The following is a 20,023-nucleotide window of genomic DNA, read 5'->3' on the forward strand; positions in this document are numbered from 1 at the left end:
TTGTGAAATGTCTAGGAACTGGTTTGGTAGGAGTTTGGGGGGTTTTTTTGGGTTTTTTTTTTCCTCTCTCTGAAAAATATTACCTTTACCTTTCTCACTTAGGTGTCAGAATAACATGTGTCCGTCCGAAATTATCATGTGGGTGAGTTGGAGTGTTTGAGTTCATGAAACACTTGTATTTTTAAGAGATAGAACCAATTTTCCTATTTAACCATGGTGTAAAGAGCACGTGAAAAAAAAAAAAAATTACACTGAGCACACTGACATTGAAATTTATGCAAGAAAGGTGCCTGGGTAATCTCCATGCCCAGAGAGCAGCTGCAGACTGGGAGTCACTGGGTTGCCTGCAGAGCAGTGAGGTGCCTGTCTCCTGGCAGCTCTGGGCCAGACTCACCTTTTTGGCTGGGAGCACAGGTGGAGCAGGGCGCTGTTTGCAAGCTGGGTGGGCCCAGCAAGGGGCTCTGGATGTGCCTCTGCCTGCACAGAGCTGTGCATATGGCACAGCAGCCCAGCATGAACTCTGCTGGCACTTGGCAGAGTGTCCTTGCAAAGAATGGTGATAAACCTGTGCTGTAGTGTAGTGCAAAATAACTTCATCAAAATCAGAGTGCCCAGCTGGTCATGCTCAATAAGTAGTACCTGAAGTTGTGAAGTTTTAGTGGGATGCTTAATTAATGCCTATGCTACTTCTAAAAACAACAGGTAAACATTTACTATGCACTGTGTATGTCTGAAAATGACCATTAATCAGTGGCCAGTTTACCTTCCTCTTATGAAGTCGGAATTCACAGCCTGGTTTGGGAGCATGTGCCCTTATTCCCTGCAGAGCAAAGTCCCTTCCCCTGCAGCTCTGCTTGTATCTGTTCCTCAAAGGTCAGCTGGGCTGATGAAAGACCACTTTAAACACTGCAGAGCTGGTGCTTAAATAACATTCAAATGAACCCCATTCTGCCTCCATTCTACTCTTGTACCAGGTCTGCTTCACAAAGCAGTGCAGGCTTTCATGTCTTTCTCTGAGGGAATAAATCTGAGGCTTCATTCACATGAAAAAATCTCAGTATGATTTATTTACAGGTTAAGGGCCTAAGCACATCCCTATAAATAATGCTTTAGCCTTATTTTTTCCTGTGTGAACTTTGCATTTTTGTGTGTCTCCTAAGGCCTTTGGGTCATTATCACAGTGAATATCACTACATTTTATGTACCATGTAGGAAATGACAAGTTGTTTTCCTTCAACCTAAAGAACTAACACCTAAGTCTAGTCTGTGTAGTAATGATACTTGAAATCCTTTTTTCTATTAATTCCTATCATGATTCTATTTCTTTCCAAAGTAGATACCTAACTACCACTTATCCATCTGCTTTGATATATATTTCAAGATGCTGCAAGTAGTCCAAATAAAAACTGTTAGGTTAGACAGGTTTGTTTCAAATATGTTTATGGTCATATAAAAACAAATATAAATTGTATAAAACACAATACAGAATATAGAGGGGAAAAAGTATTTTATTTTCATAACTTTCTTCAATGATGAGGTATAGTCTTTTTAATTTTTAAATTACAAGTATTAATGTGGTTTATTAGAAATCTAGCTTTGACACATTGTACTACCTGCTACAAAATATTATTAATTGTCACATAGATTATGCATTAATCTTGATTAACTACTAACTGTAACTAAATAATTATTTTAACTGAGGTAAGAGCTACAGGTCTAAAACCAGAACATTAAAAAAATTGCAGAACAAAAGCAGAGTAAAATGATACTATTTCTTTGAAAATGGGTTTCCATAAGGAGATCATACTTTGGTATTGATTTAATTGTTGTAATCAATAAAATTATGTCTTTTTAAATCTCTTTCTGATATTTTAATATCTGACACTTTTAGCCTAGTGTGTGAGAATAAAATACAATTACACATTTCTCACTGGGCTACCAGATGATCTCTTGGTGGAATGACCCCAAGGTCAAAGATATAACAGGCTACTTGCTGCTCTTTATGATGTTTTTACTGGAACTGTTTTTATTAGAGTTATAGTGGATGCTGTTATGTGTCTAGTGAGTCAGGGCCTTGGGACATTTATGCCACCTGTCATCCCCTTGTAACAGCTTTGATCTTGCATGCACTGGTTGAAAAAAATATTGTGCCATTTTTCCGTTTCAGCCTGCAGTGGTTTAACACAGCTACTGACACTTTTTCACAATATGAGTTGATACAGACAAGCATTTTTGAAGAAAGCCCCAAGGCTAACAATAATATTTATATCTTCTGCCATTCATGGAAAAACAGAGCCAATAAAGCAGGCAAAGGAACTGGTATGTGTTCCCTTTTGCTCATTAATGTTTCAGCTGATTCTGTGGGTGTTCTGTGGAAGAGTGGTTGCTTTCATTTTCTCATGAAAAGAAAATGCTGTATTTCTTATTCAAGTCTACTGCCTTTAAGATTCTTCTTTAAGATTTTTCTTGAAGGATGTTGTTCATCTCCTTTACACAGAGAGACGCAAAACACAGAAATATATGTGTATTGAACAATGCTGGATTGGCCTTGAAAAAACAGATGCACTGCAGAAACAGTGTATGACAAATGCAGATGGAGGAACAGAGTGCCTGGTACGACAGGAAGTGCCCACAGCCTTCCAGGCTGCATATCTGTTTGAAGGAGGAGGAGAATGGTTTCCAGAAAGGCAAATCTCTCCTTTCTGTGATTGCACATAAAAGCTATATTTCTCATCCTGATGGTCTGTCTCAAATATGCTAGAAAGAAGTCCATAGAATAATCCACAAGAAAAATTCCAAAGTGTTGATGAATACATTTACATTATTTTTTCATTTTCATCTTTTAAAGTGCCACATTGTGGAGAAAAGTTTGGATTAGGTTGATTTCTATCTCTTAGAAACTAGTCACAGAATCCAGGATAATTCCATGACGATGTGGGCACCTGGCTGTCATACCTAAATTAGGATTCTGAAGTAGAAAGTTCAGTTCTAATGGTAAATTAGATATTCAGTGGACTGAATAATGTTTGAAAGTGATTTTACTCAAAAATCATTGATAGTATAAGAAATAATAATAGAATTCATTTAAATTCTGAAAATGTATTGATGTGAATCTGGAGCCCATATGGAGCAGTGACATTCCAGCTGTTTTCCTTTGTGCCTTATTTTGTGGTGGTCAGTGAAGTCAGTGTTTCTCACCAGCTCCTATAATGCATCCACCTCTTCTTTGCCACTCTTTCAGTCATCCAAATCATCCTAAATGATGTGAAACAATAAAGTACTACTGAAATGTCAGGGGCCAGATAGAAAAATCGGGTAATCAGTCAAAGTTGAGACACACCAAAATTCTCAGGAAGATGAGAATAATACATAGGAAGATCAGGGTGACCTTAAAACAGCATTAATAGAAATGGAATGAAATGTTCTAGTACAAGGTCAGGTGCTTAAGAACTGCTAATAAAAAGTCTACTGTAAATTAAAAATGAGTGATAGAGAGAGAGATGCAGTTAATAATAGAATCTCTGTGTAATAGAGCTTTGAAAAAGACAAGGGCCTTCCTAGAATGTGTAAGTTCAGAGACAGAGAAAGTATTTGTTCTTTTGTAAAAGGTTTTGGTGAAATCATGGTCATATTCCAAAACTACTAGCGTACTTTCATGCATATAATTCAAGAATTTTCTAGGTAAAGAAAAACAAAAAACCCAGCAAAAATAAATCCCTGCCTTCTAATTCATAAGCATGTCATATTATATGTTTGCTCTTACAAGGGAAAATTAAATGACAGCCTGATGACTTCAGAGTCTTCTTTCTTTATGGCAGGTGCCTCTCCTAACATTTTATAGCCACAGCCCTTTACAGCTACAGACTACTACTCCTGATCCAGTCACAGCTGATTTAAGTAATTGGTTATTTTAAATGTGCACTTGAAAATAGTTACAGGTTATGGGTTTTAAAATAGTGAACTTCACAAAAGAGCATGTGGGATGATTGGGACAACAAAGGACATACCTTTGGAGCAAGACTTAAAATCCCTGCTTAGCTTATGTTAAGGAAATTTTCCAGTCTGACCATTCATGAGACCCTCTGGCAGTCACACAGGACAGTAGGATTCCTTTCCCTCAAAGTCCTGTTTATGCCTTCAGTTGGGTAAGTAGATTGACACAGAAAGCTACTACTTAAGATAAAAGGTACAGAAAACTTTGACAATAACAGTAATGGGCTGAGTAAACATATTTTTATTCTAAGAAAAAAGAAGTACAAATACTATAGGAGTTATATTCTGGGACAGCCTTGAAACAGGAGCAGTGGAGAAGGAAGCCCTCAAAACTAATTGGCCTTCTTGATTAGTTTAAAATGGGATTAATTATGTACATTTTTTTGTCATAGCAGGAGACTAGGCTTGATGGCCCTTGAGGGAGTATCCAGTTTTTAGCCTTTTAGTTTTTTTCTGATTATAAAATCCTTTTTTTTTTTGTCAGGCACCAACTTTTAAATTTTTACTTCTCTTTCCCCAGTTTCAGTTTGGAAAGCAACATTCAGTTCTCTTAACACTGACACAGACTTTCTTCTGAGTTAATGGTTATTTATATTACAGCAAAAACTACTTGATTAAATTGGGACTATGTGCTATTTGTATGTCAGTCCCCGGGTGAGTTAACCCGAACACTTAGAATGTTATATAGACTTTTTCTGCTCAGAAACTGCTAAGTATTTTACCATGAGTAATTAAACTCACAACAGCTCAGTGACCTATTGACCTCATGCAATGATAGCTATCGAGTCAAAGGCAGAGCTCCGAAAAGAGTATTTCTCTAATTCTTCTACAAGTTAGTAAATTGGTTTCCACTCACTAGAAGATAACAACATAGGCCTATTTTTACTGTGTTGTACGGTATATGTTATACTATTGTATATAGTAAGGTTCTGTGAAGAAAAATACAAATACAGCTTTACTTTATAATGGAGAAATGCTATCTCATGATGCAAGAATGAGAGGTTTACACAGGCTTAATTTGTAAAAAAGTTTGTTCCTAGTATCTATATCTCAGTTTTAGAGTTATTGATTATCCCAAGAATATACTACTTGTCTGGAAAAAAAGTTATAAAATAATAATAGACACTTTCTAAATCCTGGCAGTAATGAAAGAACAATGTTGAATCATTCTTCTCTTTGCATCATTGAGTGTTGACACAGCCTTGTTTATTTTTCCTAAGCTGACATTTCCAGAACTAAACGTTTAATTATGGTTCATGTGCCAGAAATATTGGTGGTACAAGCATCTCTCATACATCCCAATATCTAGATAAGTACAAAAAATAGTACAAGTGCCAATCTGATGGATTGCCTCAAGAAGTATGTGGTGTCTGCTTTCTTTGTCAATCCTTCAAACAGTGAAATGTTAAAGAAATTGTATGAAAATTATGTTCACCTGAGTTGTACTGAAACTCTGGAGAGTTGTGAATGATGAATAAATTATTTTTGTCTGGTAGAGGCATGTGCCTTTACTCTGTGGCATCATGCTGAGTCGCTGAAAGTGAGGTAGTGGGGACACGATGTCATAGTGATATAAGTTTGGATTGCAAAAAACACCAAGCCCAAAGAAAACACAGAAATTTGAGATCAAAAACATTACTTGTGAAAGTAGGTCTTTTTCTAGTGTGCAAGTGTTGTTCCAGGCCATTTCACATGAAGCCATAATTAAACAAACCATTGAAAAAGGTGCTTTGGAAAACATAAGCAAGGGTGAAGACTTACATTACAGACTTATGCTAAAATGCATGAGCCACAGAGGGCATCTGCTACCTGCAATGACCCATCTGGATAGGTGCAAGTAATCAAACTTCCAGTGGGTTAAATAAGAAGTAGACATCATTCTTGATACCATTTGAAAAAGTGCAAACGTTTCTTTCAAATGTCAATGCAAATAAAATGTTGCTTTTGATTGCACTTAAAGTTGTGTTATGTACAGCATGAAATAGTGCAAGCCAGGGGAATGTGATAAAAAAAATATGTGAAATACTCATTCTCTTGGGTGATAAAATCATGTCATCTCTGCCTTGCCCTCTCCCACCATCCAGGAAGGATGTTATAGTAAAATTTCATGCAGATTAGCTTTGATACACTCAGATATTATGTCTATCCATCAAGGCAATTGGAAAAAGATGCCTATATCACTAATTTGTTATGTCCCATATATTTCTTACAGTTCAGTACCTAAAGAGGATAGCCTAGCACTAAGCACAAAAAGCGAAAGATTTCATCCATTTTATATTTATTACTCATCTAATTCCAAAAGTTGCCAGGTATTTCTGTAGAACAAAAGAACTTGATTATTGTCAATCAAACCTCTCAGGTCAGGTACAGGAAGAAATCTAGTCATTTAGTACAGTGCAAGCTGCAAAATTCATCTAGGAAGCAAGGCAATTTATTTTTTACTGATGTATTTTTTTCTAAGTTTGGGCTTATTTGATGTGAAATCTTTAAATTCTTTTTCACTCAGGATAAAATCAGGACTTCTGTGTTGATATAGTAATTGTTTAGGAAGCTTTCACATCATTTTAGGTATGATAAGGAATAAGAACAATAATGATAGGTGTTTACATGTATTGAACAAATATAAATGAAACAGTAAAGACTATTGCCTCGTAATGGGATGAATATATCTTGATGGCTATCTTTGAGAAAATTGAAGAACACAGTTGTAATTTGCCATGAAAGCTGCATCTGTTAGAAAGTAGAAAATTTATTACTAGAAAGTGATAGTACAGTAAAATGCATACAAGAGCTTTTTCCCCCATGAAAATACCTGCTCAAGGCCTGAAGATGTGGATTCTGTCAAGCTCAACCAGTCTGCCCTGTAGCTATCTATAACATTCCCAGGGAAGACTGAGTTTCAAGTTGTATTTCAAGTGGCATTCAAATTCTCATGAATCTCTATATTAAACTCTCTTGTCTAATTTTTGTATGTGTGCTGTCATGCGAAGAAAACCATGGCTCCATTTTTAATTGTCTGCCTTCCCAAAATGCTGTCAGGCTTAAGGCATATTATCTTATATATCATCCATGAAGAGTTCAAGATTAATTAGCCTTTCACCCATTTTAAAGGTATCATCTATATCCTGAAGGCAGAGTATGGTGTTTGACAGCCTCTTCAATCACTTCAAATTCTTCTCTGTGTACTGTATAAACAATCTGTGGAAAAATTACCCTGTTCTGTGAATAGAATAGTTAGAGGAGGCATGTTCTGTACAATTCCACATTCTGAATCTATACAGATTACCCCTTTTGAACGTTATATATGAAGGATTATTAATATTTTTCATGTATCCTATAATCCTACAAAAAATCTGACATATTAGAATTCATTCTGTGATTTTAGGGCTTCATGCATCTTTTATTTGCCTAGTAAATGTTATTAAGTGCACACAAAAAAGATGGGAGAGCAAATGATAATCAGTTGCAGTGACGATATTTGTATGCCTTACCTATATGAGGATTATTAGTTACTGTCATAAGCAGATTTAATAACCTACTTGTTTACTTCCTGAAATTCCTGCTTATTAGTCCTATTTCTTGTGCATTTAAATATCTGCCCAATATCTACGAGTATGAAAATATGCTGTCTGCCATACTGGTTGTGTCTGCAGCCTGAAAGTACACAGAACACTTTATCTAATGACTGCAGTTTCCTCTATCACTTGTTTGTGATGTTGGGATTTTACCTCCTTTAACAGCCAACAGTGAACAGGGAGCAAAATGGAGACATGCTCTTTTCCTGTGTAATGCACTGTGAACTGGCACCTTATTATCTCACTGTACACTAAAATAAGTGCTATTATTGGGCTGGCTGCTTGCCTTAAACATTGGTGACCATTGCCTGAGGGTAAAATCTCCAGTAAAAGCATCTGAGATGAGAAAAATACGGAACAAAATGCTGAAAGGAAGAAAACTGTGACTGTCTACAGAAGTGTTTTGTCTGGTGATTCTGGGAGAAGTCTTTTCCAAAAAGGTGCATTTTACAGCCCCATCTGACACCATAGGTGTTGGATTTAACCTCATTTCTCTCCTGGCCATTGTGTGGGCAGGACTTTCTGCTGGGACACACTCTGGCCCCAGCATCTGTGAGTCAGTGGGTTGCTGCTGCCTGACAATACTGCAGCTGATAGAATCTAAGCTGTCACTTATAAATAAATAAACAGGCTTCCTGCATTACAAAACCAGCATTCATAATGTGAGCTGATGCACCACTTTCTTGATAAACTGCCTCTGTGCAAAATCTTTGTGAGCCAAACAGTAGAATAATCAAATAATGAATTTAATTACCATAGGTTCCAATATTGCTCTTAGTTCATACTGAGAATGAACTAAGCTATACTCTTATGCACAAAAAATGTGATTTTTTTCTAAATGACTTGTACATTAGCCAAAATGTCTTGGCCCAGTAAGGAAATGGAATACATGACCTAGTGCATATTCTCTATTCTTAATGGCTAAGAACTACTTTTGTTGGAATCACTAGGAAGAACAGAACTTACTTCTTTGTTACTTTGCGTCTCTATTTTTGGTTAAAGCATATGTAGGCTCTTCTCTGAGGTCAACATAAAACCAGCCAAAGTCCAATATTTTTCTGTCATTCTCTCATATAAATTGTGTGGGAGGGGACTTGGGAAACTGTCCCCCCGAATTACCCTGGGAGGTGACAGGTGTGTAGTTCCCTGCCTCCCCTGTTATCAATCAGTATGTCTGTCATCCCTTGGTGCTAGAAAATTCTTTGTTCTTTATACCTCCATTGGTTCCTTCCCTGAAGCCGCTCTTTCCCCTTACCCTCATTGGTTATAACCCTGCCACTCGACCCTGACTCTGCCCCCGAAGCCTTCCTTCACTGAACGCTTCATGCCTGGACCCTCCCTCTCTTGTCCCCGTTATAATCCCGATTCCGCCCCCTGTTCGAGGCTCTCAGAGCGAGCTCCCTCCCGGAGTGGTTGTTTTCCCTTCGCTCCCTGAATTGCTGTTCCTCAATAAACGCTCCTGGAAAAAAGCCGCCTGTGAGCCGTCCCGCCTTCATAGAGGAAGATTTCATTACGCTATCCGGCTTTCGAGGACTCGGCTCTCTGACAAGCAGAGTGGTCGGAGACCCAGAAGCCGCAACTGGCGCCCGAACAGACTGGCCCCTCTCAGGAGTCAGCCGCAGAGCGTCTCCTCGGCTGCCTCGGCTCTGTGATCCGGCTGCCCGAGGACGAAAAGCGCCGTTCGCCGCCAGTTCCACGAGCGGCTGCTCTTCGTTGAAGAAGATCGCCTACCTCGCGGGCTGCAGACACCTCGTCCTGGTTCGACTTCGAGTTTGGGAGCAGACTCCGAACGGGACGAGACCTGCAGCGCTTCCTCTCCCCCTCAGAGGCTTTTTCGTTTTGACAGCGGTCTTCTTTGTCGTGAGTTCCTGGTGCCCTGTCTGGCACCCGACCCTGTCTCTTTTCCTTTTCGTTTCTCTCTTTGTCTCTTTGGGGATTTCCTTTTTTCTGCAGTGAGAATGGGCAACCGCCTGTCTCCTGCCCGGCGGGATTTTTACCTCCACGTTAAATCCTCCCTTGTTTTGGGGAACATTTCTTTTAAAAAGAGGGACCTTAAGGCTTTTGTTAATCTTATTTTCGATAACTTCCCTGACACCTCCAGGGATGATTTTTCTTCTCTTATTTTCTGGGGAAATATTGGAAAACTGTTATACGCATTACAAGTAAAGGGGAATTTTTCTGTGGGGCATTTTTTTCCACTTTTTCATTCTATTTACACTTTATTTAAACAAAAGGGTGAGAGTTGGGTTCCCGGTTCTCCTAACCCTCATTCCGCCCCCCCCACTCCTAACCCGGTTTCCCCTAAGGGTGGGTCGGGCAGCAGATCCTGCCATAACCAGGCACAGGGCTGCTACCGTCTCCCTGCTGCTCCCCGCCCCACTCTGTCCTCTCCTCGTCCTGGGACTGGCCATCCCAGTGCGACTCTTTCCTCTCCCCAAAGCCCTCAAACCCCTGTACCCAGTTTAAAACCATGTTATTCGATTCCTGATCTCTGTCACCACACCTCACAAAATGGCGCCGGCCACATGGCCGAGCAGCCCGCCACCGAGGGACAAAATGGCGCCTCCTCTCCACCTCCTCACTCCCTTCGGGCCCCTGCCAGTCCCCCTCAGGCTCCACCTCCGTCGAGTGCCGCCCCTGCGTCGGGTCCCGCCCCTACCACCGCGTCGATTGTTACGTCGTCGGGACCCGCCCCTCCAGCCCCCATGGCCACACCCCTGGGTGGGCCCCCGGTGGGAGGGACCGGCCTGCAGGAAGGCCACGCCCCGGTGGGAGGGACCGGCCTGCAGGAAGGCCACGCCCCGGTGGGAGGGAACCCCCTGCCGGAAGGCCACGCCCCGGTGGGTGAGCCTGGCCACGCCTCCCCTCAGGCCTCTTCTGGTTCCCACGCCACCGGAACCGGAAGTCGGCCTGGCCGGAAGCAGGCCATCTTGGCCTGCCGGGCTTCATGCCACCGAAGCCCACCGGCCAAGGGGAAGGTCCGAGCCCTTGCTCGTCCTGCCTCATCCTCCGATGAGGATGAGGACAGCGACAGCCCCCGGCCCACACCTAGGCCGGGAGGTGGGTGGGCCCGGATCAGGGCAGAGGCAATTAAGGATGGGGATTTGGAATTCGCAAGAGATCTGGGGCCGTTCGCAGCACCTGTGGTGAGGACCAGGGGGCAGCGGCCACACTGGGAGCAACTCCCATATGTGGAGATTAAAGAACTGAGGAAGGCTGCCAAAGACTATGGTCGAGACTCTCCTTTCTTTAAGAATGTATTGGACCTCACTTTCTCGGGCCATACATTGGTCCAGCATGACGTTAAATATATTGCCAAGTCCCTGCTCACTCCCACCGAGCTTTTATTGTGGGACATTCAATGGAGAAAGCTCCTCAAGCCTCTTCTGAAAAAACACAATTTAGCAGAGGCAATTGGAGAGGGAGAGGAAGCCATAGAAGCCCTGGCAGGGGAGGGGGAGTTCAGCCAGCCAGAGGACCAAATACTGTTACCCACGGAGGTCCTAGATGACATCAAGGAGGCCGGCCGAGCGGCACTGTTAAAAATCCCCGATGGGAAAACCCCGCTCCAGAACTTTTCAGCTATTACCCAGGGCCCAGAGGAATCTTTCATAAAATTCGTGGACCGGCTGAGGGAGGCCATCGACCGGCAGATAGACCATCCTGCAGCGAGGGAAGAGCTCCTGAGAAAGATGGCCATGACCAACGCGACAGCCGAGACAAAGAAGATATTAAGGACTTTACCTCAGGACCCCGAACCCACCATCGCACAGATGGTGGAGGCCTGCACGAAAGCCGCCTCCACCGAGACCACTGTCGCCCTTGCAGTAAGTAAGGGGATTGGGGAGGCGATGTTGACGATGAACACCATCCGGTGCTTCGGGTGTGGCCAGATGGGCCACATACAAGCCAACTGCCCATACTGGCCCCCGGAGCAACCACACTACTCGTACACACCCTCCCCAAGACCAATACCCAGGAACCCGATGCCCTACCATCAGCAGGCGGGAAACGGGTCGCGGAGCGCGGGGAGGGGCCGCGCAAGGACAACAAGTGGCCCCTCACAGCGCCCAGGCCTCCCCACCATCCGGGAGGACCGGTGGCCCAGCGGACAGTTCCGGAGGGTTGGCGGAGCCACGACGACGGGCTCCGCCTCTTCCGTAGAACCCGCAACTTAAATTCAGACACTCACCGGGTCCTCAAAAGCTCCATCACTGTGACTCTCCAGGATGAGGACCTGGTGAGAGTTCCCGCTGGGTTCCTGGAACCCCCTTACCGTAATTGTGAGGTAACAGTGTTAATACTTGGAGATTGCAGGCTCACACCAGACCGTGTTACCGTCGTTCCTGAAGTGGTGTGTTTTCAGCCGGGGTCCGAGGTCACCGTCTCAGTCGTCTGCCATCAACCACCTTGCACCATCACCAAGGGGCTCCCCTTCGCTGCCATGTACCTCCTCGATGTGGCCGACCTCACCGATCCACCAGCACAGGACTATTTCGCTGGACATGACTCCGGGGAAGACAATTTTGTCTTCCTCACACAAAATGTTTGCAAATCCAGACCAATGATTGAGACTGTTTTATCGCTTCAGGGAAAGTCCATCAAACTGGACCTGATGGCAGACACCGGGGCAGACGTCACCATCATTCCCCGGTCAAAGTGGCCCCGCGACTGGGAGTTGGTGCCCCCTTGTGGCACAATCTCCAGAGTGGGAGGAGCTGTCAACTCCATGCGCAGCAAACACCTGGTAAGTGTGGAGGGCCCTGAGGGACAGATTGCCACCATTCGGCCTTTTGTTGTTTCATCTAACATCATGTTATTAGGCAGGGACGTTTTGTCCCAATGGGGTGCCCGCCTCGATATCCCTAGCCCTGCATGGGATTTTTAGTATGGGCCACTGCGGAGCGCACCTCCCCACCGCTGAATTGGAAGACCGATGTTCCAGTGTGGGTGGACCAGTGGCCCCTTGTGGAGGAGAAATTAAAAGCGCTCCATGAATTAGTAGAGGAGCAGGTCCGCCTGGGGCATTTAATACCCTCCACCAGCCCCTGGAACACTCCTGTCTTTGTTATTAAAAAACCTGGCAAAGACAAATGGCGCCTGCTCCAAGACCTGCGCAGGGTCAATGAGGTAATCGAGGACATGGGCCCCCTGCAGCCTGGCCTTCCCTCACCCTCCATGCTTCCCCGGGATTGGCAGCTCGCAGTCATTGACATCAAGGACTGCTTTTTCAACATCCCATTGTATCCCGGAGATGCCCCCAGATTCGCGTTCTCCGTCCCTTCCATCAATAGGGCGGAGCCTTATAAGAGGTACCAATGGGCCACTTTGCCCCAGGGAATAAAAAATTCTCCAGTGCTCTGCCAAACTTTTGTGTCCCAGGTGCTTTCGCCGATCAGAAAGCTGTTCCCTGAAGCGATCATCCTGCATTATATGGATGATGTCTTGATCTGCGCTGAAACACAAGCTTATCTGCAGATCACACTTTCCAAGACTGTTAAGGCCATTAAAGCTGCAGGGTTTGAAATTGCCGAAGAAAAGATCCAGCTGTCAGCGCCATGGAAGTATTTGGGCTTTCACATTACGGGAAGGACTGTCGCGCCCCAATCTGTCACCGTCAAAGACGACCCACGGACCCTGCGGGATCTCCAGCAGATCTGCGGTACCATCACGTGGATCCGACCTCTCCTGGGACTCACCACGGAGGAGCTGGCGCCGCTCTTCAACCTGCTACGAGGAGATGGCGACCTGGCTTCCCCTCGCGAGCTAACACCTGCCGCCAAAGGAGCCCTGGAGAGAGTCGCTGAGGCCATACGATCCCGTCAGGCCCACCGTGTGGATCGGCTCCTTCCCATCACCCTTGCCATACTGGGTAAGTGCCCAAACTTCCATGGTCTGCTTTTTCAATGGGACGCTGGGCGGAAGGACCCACTCCTTATCATTGAGTGGCTGTTTCTCCCGCACCAGCCAGCGAAAACTATTTCAACTCCTGCAGAGTTGATGGCTAGGATAATAATAAAGGCCAGACAACGCCTCCGGACCCTCGCAGGGTGTGACCCGGCGTGCATTTACCTACCTCTTAATTTAGAACAATTGGAATCCCTGCTTCAGACAAACGAAAGTTTGCAAATTGCTTTAGACAGTTACCCTGGACAGATTTCCATTCATTACCCTAAACATAAAATATTCAAAGACACGTTATATTTGGCCCCAAAGTCATTCAAAAATAAAACACCTATTAAAGGTGCTCTCACGGTGTTCACCGATGGGTCGGGAAAATCCCACAAATCGGTGATCACTTGGAAGGACCCGGAGAGTCAGAAGTGGGAGTCTGACATCCAACTGGTTGAGGGTTCCCCCCAGATCGCAGAACTTGCTGCGGTCGTGAGAGCATTCAAAAAATTTCAGCAACCTTTCAATCTGGTAACAGATTCGGCTTATGTTGCCGGAGTAGCAGAACGGGCAGAACACGCCCTGCTCAAAGAAGTTCAAAACAAACAGTTATTCGATTTGCTCACGGAATTAATCTGGCTGATCTCCCACCGAGAGCAACTCTATTATATTATGCACGTCCGGGCTCACACAGACCTGCCAGGAGCTATTGCAGAGGGGAACCGGATGGCCGACCTCCTTGCAATGACATCTCATTACTCTGCACCTGCACTTTCATTAACCTTACCAGACATCTTTGCACAGGCAAGGCTCAGCCATGCGTTTTTCCATCAAAATGCACCTGCCCTTGCCCGACAATTTAAAATATCAAAAGAACAAGCCAAAGCCATACTAGCCACATGCCCAAACTGTCAGTCCTTCGCCCTTCCACCGCTGCCAACGGGGATAAACCCCCGAGGGTTGGCAGCATTGAAGCTGTGGCAAACAGACATCACTCACTATAATCCTTTTGGCCGCCTGAAATACCTGCATGTGTCCATAGACACATTTTCTGGGGCCGTGTTCGCGTCACTCCACACTGGTGAGAAAACAAAAGATATCATCAAACATCTATTCATGGCATTTGCCACATTAGGAGTCCCAAAAGCCATCAAAACGGACAATGGGCCTGGATTCACCTCGACAAGATTTGCACAATTTCTACAACAATGGGGAATTGCCCATTCCACCGGCATTCCCCATAACCCCACAGGACAGGCAATAGTGGAACGCTCCCACAAAGAGTTAAAAAGGCTGCTAGAACAACAACACGATTCGGCTCTGGCCATGACACCAGTTGAAAGATTATGCAAGGCACTTTATGTTCTTAATTTCTTAAATTGTTCTGACCGGGAGCCGAATCCCCCTGCACTCAGACACTTTTGCAATAACACCAGGGCAGTTTTGAAAGAGCGTCCGCCAGTCCTCATCAGAGACCCAGAATCAAAAATCATCTCAGGGCCGTACCCTCTGATAACGTGGGGGAGAGGGTACGCTTGTGTTTCCACAGCCCAGGGTCCCAAATGGATTCCTGGAAAATACGTCAAACCGTACCTGGAGAGCACTACCACGGACCCCCCAGCGAGGAGCAACCCAGCGACCCCATCACAATCACCACCAGATAATGCAGTGGCGTGGCGACGGAGAAAAAAGAAGAGGACCGGAAGACCACCCAACATCGTCTCCCGGGTCCTCATCACAAGGACATACCTACCTCTGCAAGACTTAACAACTTCCGCCACCCCATCCCCTCCTGTGCCGTTCCCTCTACCCTCATACCTAACCCGTCATCCCTTTACCCCTCCGTCCTGAAATTTATTTTTATTTTAACCCAAAAGGGGGAGCTGGGGGAGGGGAGGGAACCAAATGTATGTTGGTAATATTGTTTTGTTTAATTTTAGTACTAGGATGGCTGCCAGAACATCATTCACCCAAAAGAAACAACAGAAGATGTCCCACTGCGCCCAGCTGGTTGCAGCCACGCTTTCCATCCTCCTGTGGCTGCATGTAGCAGATGGCTGGGTGGTACCACAGCCGAAAGAAAACGTCTGGATCACGCTGGCAAAGTCCTTGCAGCAGGATAACCTATGTCTGGCCATGGGCAACGTGGACAATCCCCTGTCCACTTGCCTGGTGGGGGTCCCCTTGGTAGCTGATGATTGGCCGGTATCCAATTCCGACCTGCTCCGAACCACGGGTAAGAGGCCTAACCCGGTCGATACTTGGGATGAGTGGACCAAAATTTTGCCCAACAGCAAAGAGGAACCCCAAGAATTAGACTTACTGGGGTCCTCCACAGCTAGATATTGTGTCAAATTCTATTATAGAAGGCCAAGTCAAAATTGGCACGGAATTGACTTGGCCAAAAACACATACCGGAAAGATGTAGCACCTATCAGTAAAAAATATAACAGCCAAACCTGGTGCAATTATACTAGCCAGGTGATTTCGGTTTCATCCACTCATCCCAAGACATTGCCCAGGGGGATGTTTCTTATCTGTGGGGACAGAGTATGGTCGGGAATTCCATCTCGGCTCCAGGGAGGCCCATGCAGCCTTGGCAAGCTTGCTACCCTCACTCCAAACAGAACTCAAATTCTGGATTGGAAAAAAGAGAGACAATTGGCACGCACCAAAAGATCATATGCTCAATTCGACGAAAATTGTGACTCCGAAATTTACGATTGGGGAAAAACAAAGAGGGTCGCTGTATCCATCTTTTTACCATGGTATGCAGCAGCTAAGGCCCTCGGTGAGCTTTCTCACCTGGAGTGTTGGATAAGTAAGCATGCCAACGCCTCGTCTGCCGCCCTCTCCGATCTACTGGCAGACCAGCAAACCACCAGGCAAGCCACATTACAAAACAGAGCGGCTATTGATTTCCTGCTGCTCGCCCATGGCCACAGCTGCGAGGACTTCGAAGGATTGTGTTGCTTCAATTTAACATCACGGAGCACTTCCATCCAAGCCAACATCCAGCGGATCCGGACCGAAGTACAGGACATCAAAACGGAAACTTCGGCTGTAGACCCCGTCCACAAACTATTGATGCAGTGGGGCATTCCCGGGTGGGCAGCCTCCATTTTAAAAGGACTCTTTTGGATTTTCATAATTGTCCTTCTCATTTCAGTTGCCTTAACCATCTTCAAAAAGACGCTTACCAAGACTTTAGCAAATATTTATTTAATTAACAAGAACGGGGGAGATGTGGGAGGGGACTTGGGAAACTGTCCCCCCGAATTACCCTGGGAGGTGACAGGTGTGTAGTTCCCTGCCTCCCCTGTTATCAATCAGTATGTCTGTCATCCCTTGGTGCTAGAAAATTCTTTGTTCTTTATACCTCCATTGGTTCCTTCCCTGAAGCCGCTCTTTCCCCTTACCCTCATTGGTTATAACCCTGCCACTCGACCCTGACTCTGCCCCCGAAGCCTTCCTTCACTGAACGCTTCATGCCTGGACCCTCCCTCTCTTGTCCCCGTTATAATCCCGATTCCGCCCCCTGTTCGAGGCTCTCAGAGCGAGCTCCCTCCCGGAGAGGTTGTTTTCCCTTCGCTCCCTGAATTGCTGTTCCTCAATAAACGCTCCTGGAAAAAAGCCGCCTGTGAGCCGTCCCGCCTTCATAGAGGAAGATTTCATTACGCTATCCGGCTTTCGAGGACTCGGCTCTCTGACAAGCAGAGTGGTCGGAGACCCAGAAGCCTCAAAATTGTTTTATTTAATTTCCATTATATTTGGTCTTTTTTTTCTGTTCTTCTGTGATTCAGTCAATACCATTTATGCTGAAGTGAGATCAGAAGGCAGTGTCTGAATATTTTTTTACATGTAAATGAGTTTTGAGCCCCCCCTGCCTTTTTAATATTCATTTTAAAGATGAGATTCTGAAATATCTTGGAGTTTTATATAAAAACACTGATATATTCAAGACAATACTTTTCTTTGCATTGATGCAAATATTATAAAGCTGTCTTAAAGTTATGGATGAGAGAAGTGCTTGAAACCTTTTGAGAATGCCACCAAGAAATAAAGGAGATATTTATATTAATAAGTGCCAGGTATACAAGCATACATACCTTTCATCCTGGATTGGATTATCTTTAGAACTCCCAGTGAAAACTCACTGAGTGAGGAACATGAAATTTACCTACATCCACTGTGGAGATTGCAGCCTTTGACTTAGTGGGTCCATGTATTTCAACTGTGTCTCTTACGCTACCAGCAAGCTGAGATAACAGCTGGTGAGATAACAGTGGGACACAGCGAGATAACAGGTACCTCTGGTGGGATTACTCAAGGTTTGTAGCTCTCAGTTTTCCTGAACATTTCTGCTGTAAGTGTGAGAATGTCCACGTGTCGGTGTACTGGGGCGAGAGCAACAGAAGGTCATCTCATTGCACAGTGCACACCTCTCATTTCAGGGGAATATAAAATTCAGTCACTGTGTGGATTTTGGATGTTTTCCACAAAACTGCTAGAAGAAGGCCATGGCCTTTAATGATCACACTGGCATCTATGCTCAATTGAGTGCGACTAGATGAAACAAGAATTCAAACTGAGTCTATTCAGTAAATTGTTTGCTGATTAAGATGTAACTCAGTGAGAGTAAAATGGTCCCATGAGAACAAACTTCTCCTGAAAAAGTGGAAAAAAGGATTTGAGGCTAGGAAGTGTTTTCTGGACAGGCTAGGATGCAGAATTCTCATAAAGATGGAAGGGAGAGTGATAACAAAATGCTTGCTTACAGCTATTATTTTTTAGAAATAAAACCACCCATCACTTGTTTATTCAAACCCCCCCCAACTCTTAGTTTCCTGCTCTTTCTGTGCAAATATATTCTGTATAATCTACACATAGAACTCGTGAAAAGTCCCATTACTCGTGTTGCTCAGACTTTCAATATTCCTTTTGTAAGATATTTCAGATAAGCAACTGGCACCTTACGTTGAATTAAAGAGCAGTTTTCAAGTCACACACTCAGCATTGCTAACTTTGCTAGGCATCTTATTGGGTAAGAATTGGCAAAATTTCCCTTAATTTCTACCTTTCTGTTGTTCTTATTCTATATTGGAGAGTAAAATATTAGAAAACATAGCAGGGAATAAAAGAAAAAGGAGGAGGAGAGTTTATTATACAGGAAAATCCCCCTAAGATACAATCTCTTTTTACACAGAGAGAAAAATACTGTATGCCTAAAACAGCATAGTACATTCAAGCCTTTGCAAACCACTCTGCTTCCCCACAGACTGGGAAAGGGCCTCAGAAAAGGGTGAGCTTTTGGGGTGCTGATGATCTACTCTGAAGCTCCTTCCACACATGGAAAATTTTTAGACCAGTAATTTCCCTCATCTTCCCCCCCCATATCAGAGCTGTTTAGGACAGAGCCTGTTTGACATGAGCAATGTCTACAATGGTACTTTTACTTTTCTAGCTAAAATATTGCCAGCAGTTTTGTAGATTAATTTAAGAATATTTTTTTAAGGAATTTGACCATTCCAATTCTTATTTGAGTATGGATGATTCTGTGTAAAGATCTATTGGAATTCTATCTGCCTGTCTTTTTTTGTAATGAGCATATTGTAAATGTGTAACTGTTTGCCCTGAAGTATGCAATAGATAAATGCAGACAGAGCATAGGTAATGAGAATGGTTTGTCATAGCCTTAAAGTCTTCAGGGGCCTAGTATAAATCAAGGGCTAACTCATCCCAGGGGTCTCATAATTTTGAGAGTATAGTTTTATTTTCCATTTGTATTCTGATAACAAGTCATATTTATTATGATCTTACTAATAGCATATCTTCACTCAAGTATTAAAGAATATATAATTCACAGGTGACTAGAATTGAAAATAGATAGGCCCTGAAGAATATCATCCCTATATCATTACTCAAAACATTTTAATGAAAAAATGTGCATTTTGATGAGACAAATAAAAAGGATGCAAATTAAGACAGAGAAATTGAAAATTTACAGAACACAAACAATATTTGCATACAGGCTACCAATTTATAGGTGATTTACATTTCTTTCAGAAATTAAAGTACAGCAGAAAAATTGCTCAGTTTTTTCATACAGTTAATTACCTAACTATACAGCAAGTGTTTTTATTATTATAGTAAGTCATATAAAGGTTGTCTGCTACGCAAATGGCATATCATATATTTGGAGTCAACCCAGTTTTAAATCATGGTTCAACTGCACAGTGGATGCCAATTGAAACTGTATCAAGAGCTTTAATTTGGAAAATGTACTTTTGGAAAAGTGAATACTTGAACTGGAAAGAGATGACCATCCAGTTGCTCAGCCAGGACTAGGGCTTCAGAGGAAGGGAATAGGACTTTGTATATAAAGCAAATTATCCTTCCATATTTGGCTTATAATGGCATAAGTCCCAAAGCAGCAGATTCCATACTGCTCTGCAAACTTCAGCAATAATCTTGGCAATGTTGTAATGTCCTGTAAAAATTAATGTGAAGCCATTAATTACAATACTCAGATGGTGCAAAGCCAGTTTTTATTTCAGTTGCAC

The 20,023-nt window shown here is 43.7% G+C and overlaps 2 protein-coding genes across 2 annotated transcripts; both read left to right on the forward strand.

Moving 5' to 3' along the window:
- The first annotated feature begins 8,446 nt into the window (after positions 1-8,446).
- Positions 8,447-12,239, forward strand: LOC146767597 (uncharacterized). The gene is made up of 2 exons (XM_085577998.1): positions 8,447-11,395; positions 11,879-12,239. Exons 1-2 carry the CDS (start codon positions 9,527-9,529, stop codon positions 12,134-12,136), a joined length of 2,127 nt encoding a protein of 708 aa, XP_085434124.1. The 5' UTR covers positions 8,447-9,526; the 3' UTR covers positions 12,137-12,239.
- Positions 12,240-15,365: 3,126 nt separating this feature from the next.
- Positions 15,366-17,183, forward strand: LOC146767598 (uncharacterized). Its single transcript, XM_085577999.1, has one exon. It carries the CDS (start codon positions 15,366-15,368, stop codon positions 16,764-16,766), a length of 1,401 nt encoding a protein of 466 aa, XP_085434125.1. The 3' UTR covers positions 16,767-17,183.
- Positions 17,184-20,023: the final 2,840 nt, after the last annotated feature.

This window comes from Lonchura striata, chromosome 4 (genome assembly GCF_050655825.1).
Source record: "Lonchura striata isolate lonStrDom1 chromosome 4, ASM5065582v1, whole genome shotgun sequence".
Lineage (NCBI taxonomy): Eukaryota > Metazoa > Chordata > Aves > Passeriformes > Estrildidae > Lonchura > Lonchura striata.

Bases quoted from the DNA above. Each gene is read 5' to 3' on its own strand.
- LOC146767597 (XM_085577998.1), top strand. From the start codon at position 9,527: ATGGGCAACCGCCTGTCTCCTGCCCGGCGGGATTTTTACCTCCACGTT. The intron at 11,396-11,878 runs GTAAGTAAGGGG...TAATACTTGGAG, and splicing joins AGACCACTGTCGCCCTTGCA to ATTGCAGGCTCACACCAGAC.
- LOC146767598 (XM_085577999.1), top strand. From the start codon at position 15,366: ATGTATGTTGGTAATATTGTTTTGTTTAATTTTAGTACTAGGATGGCT.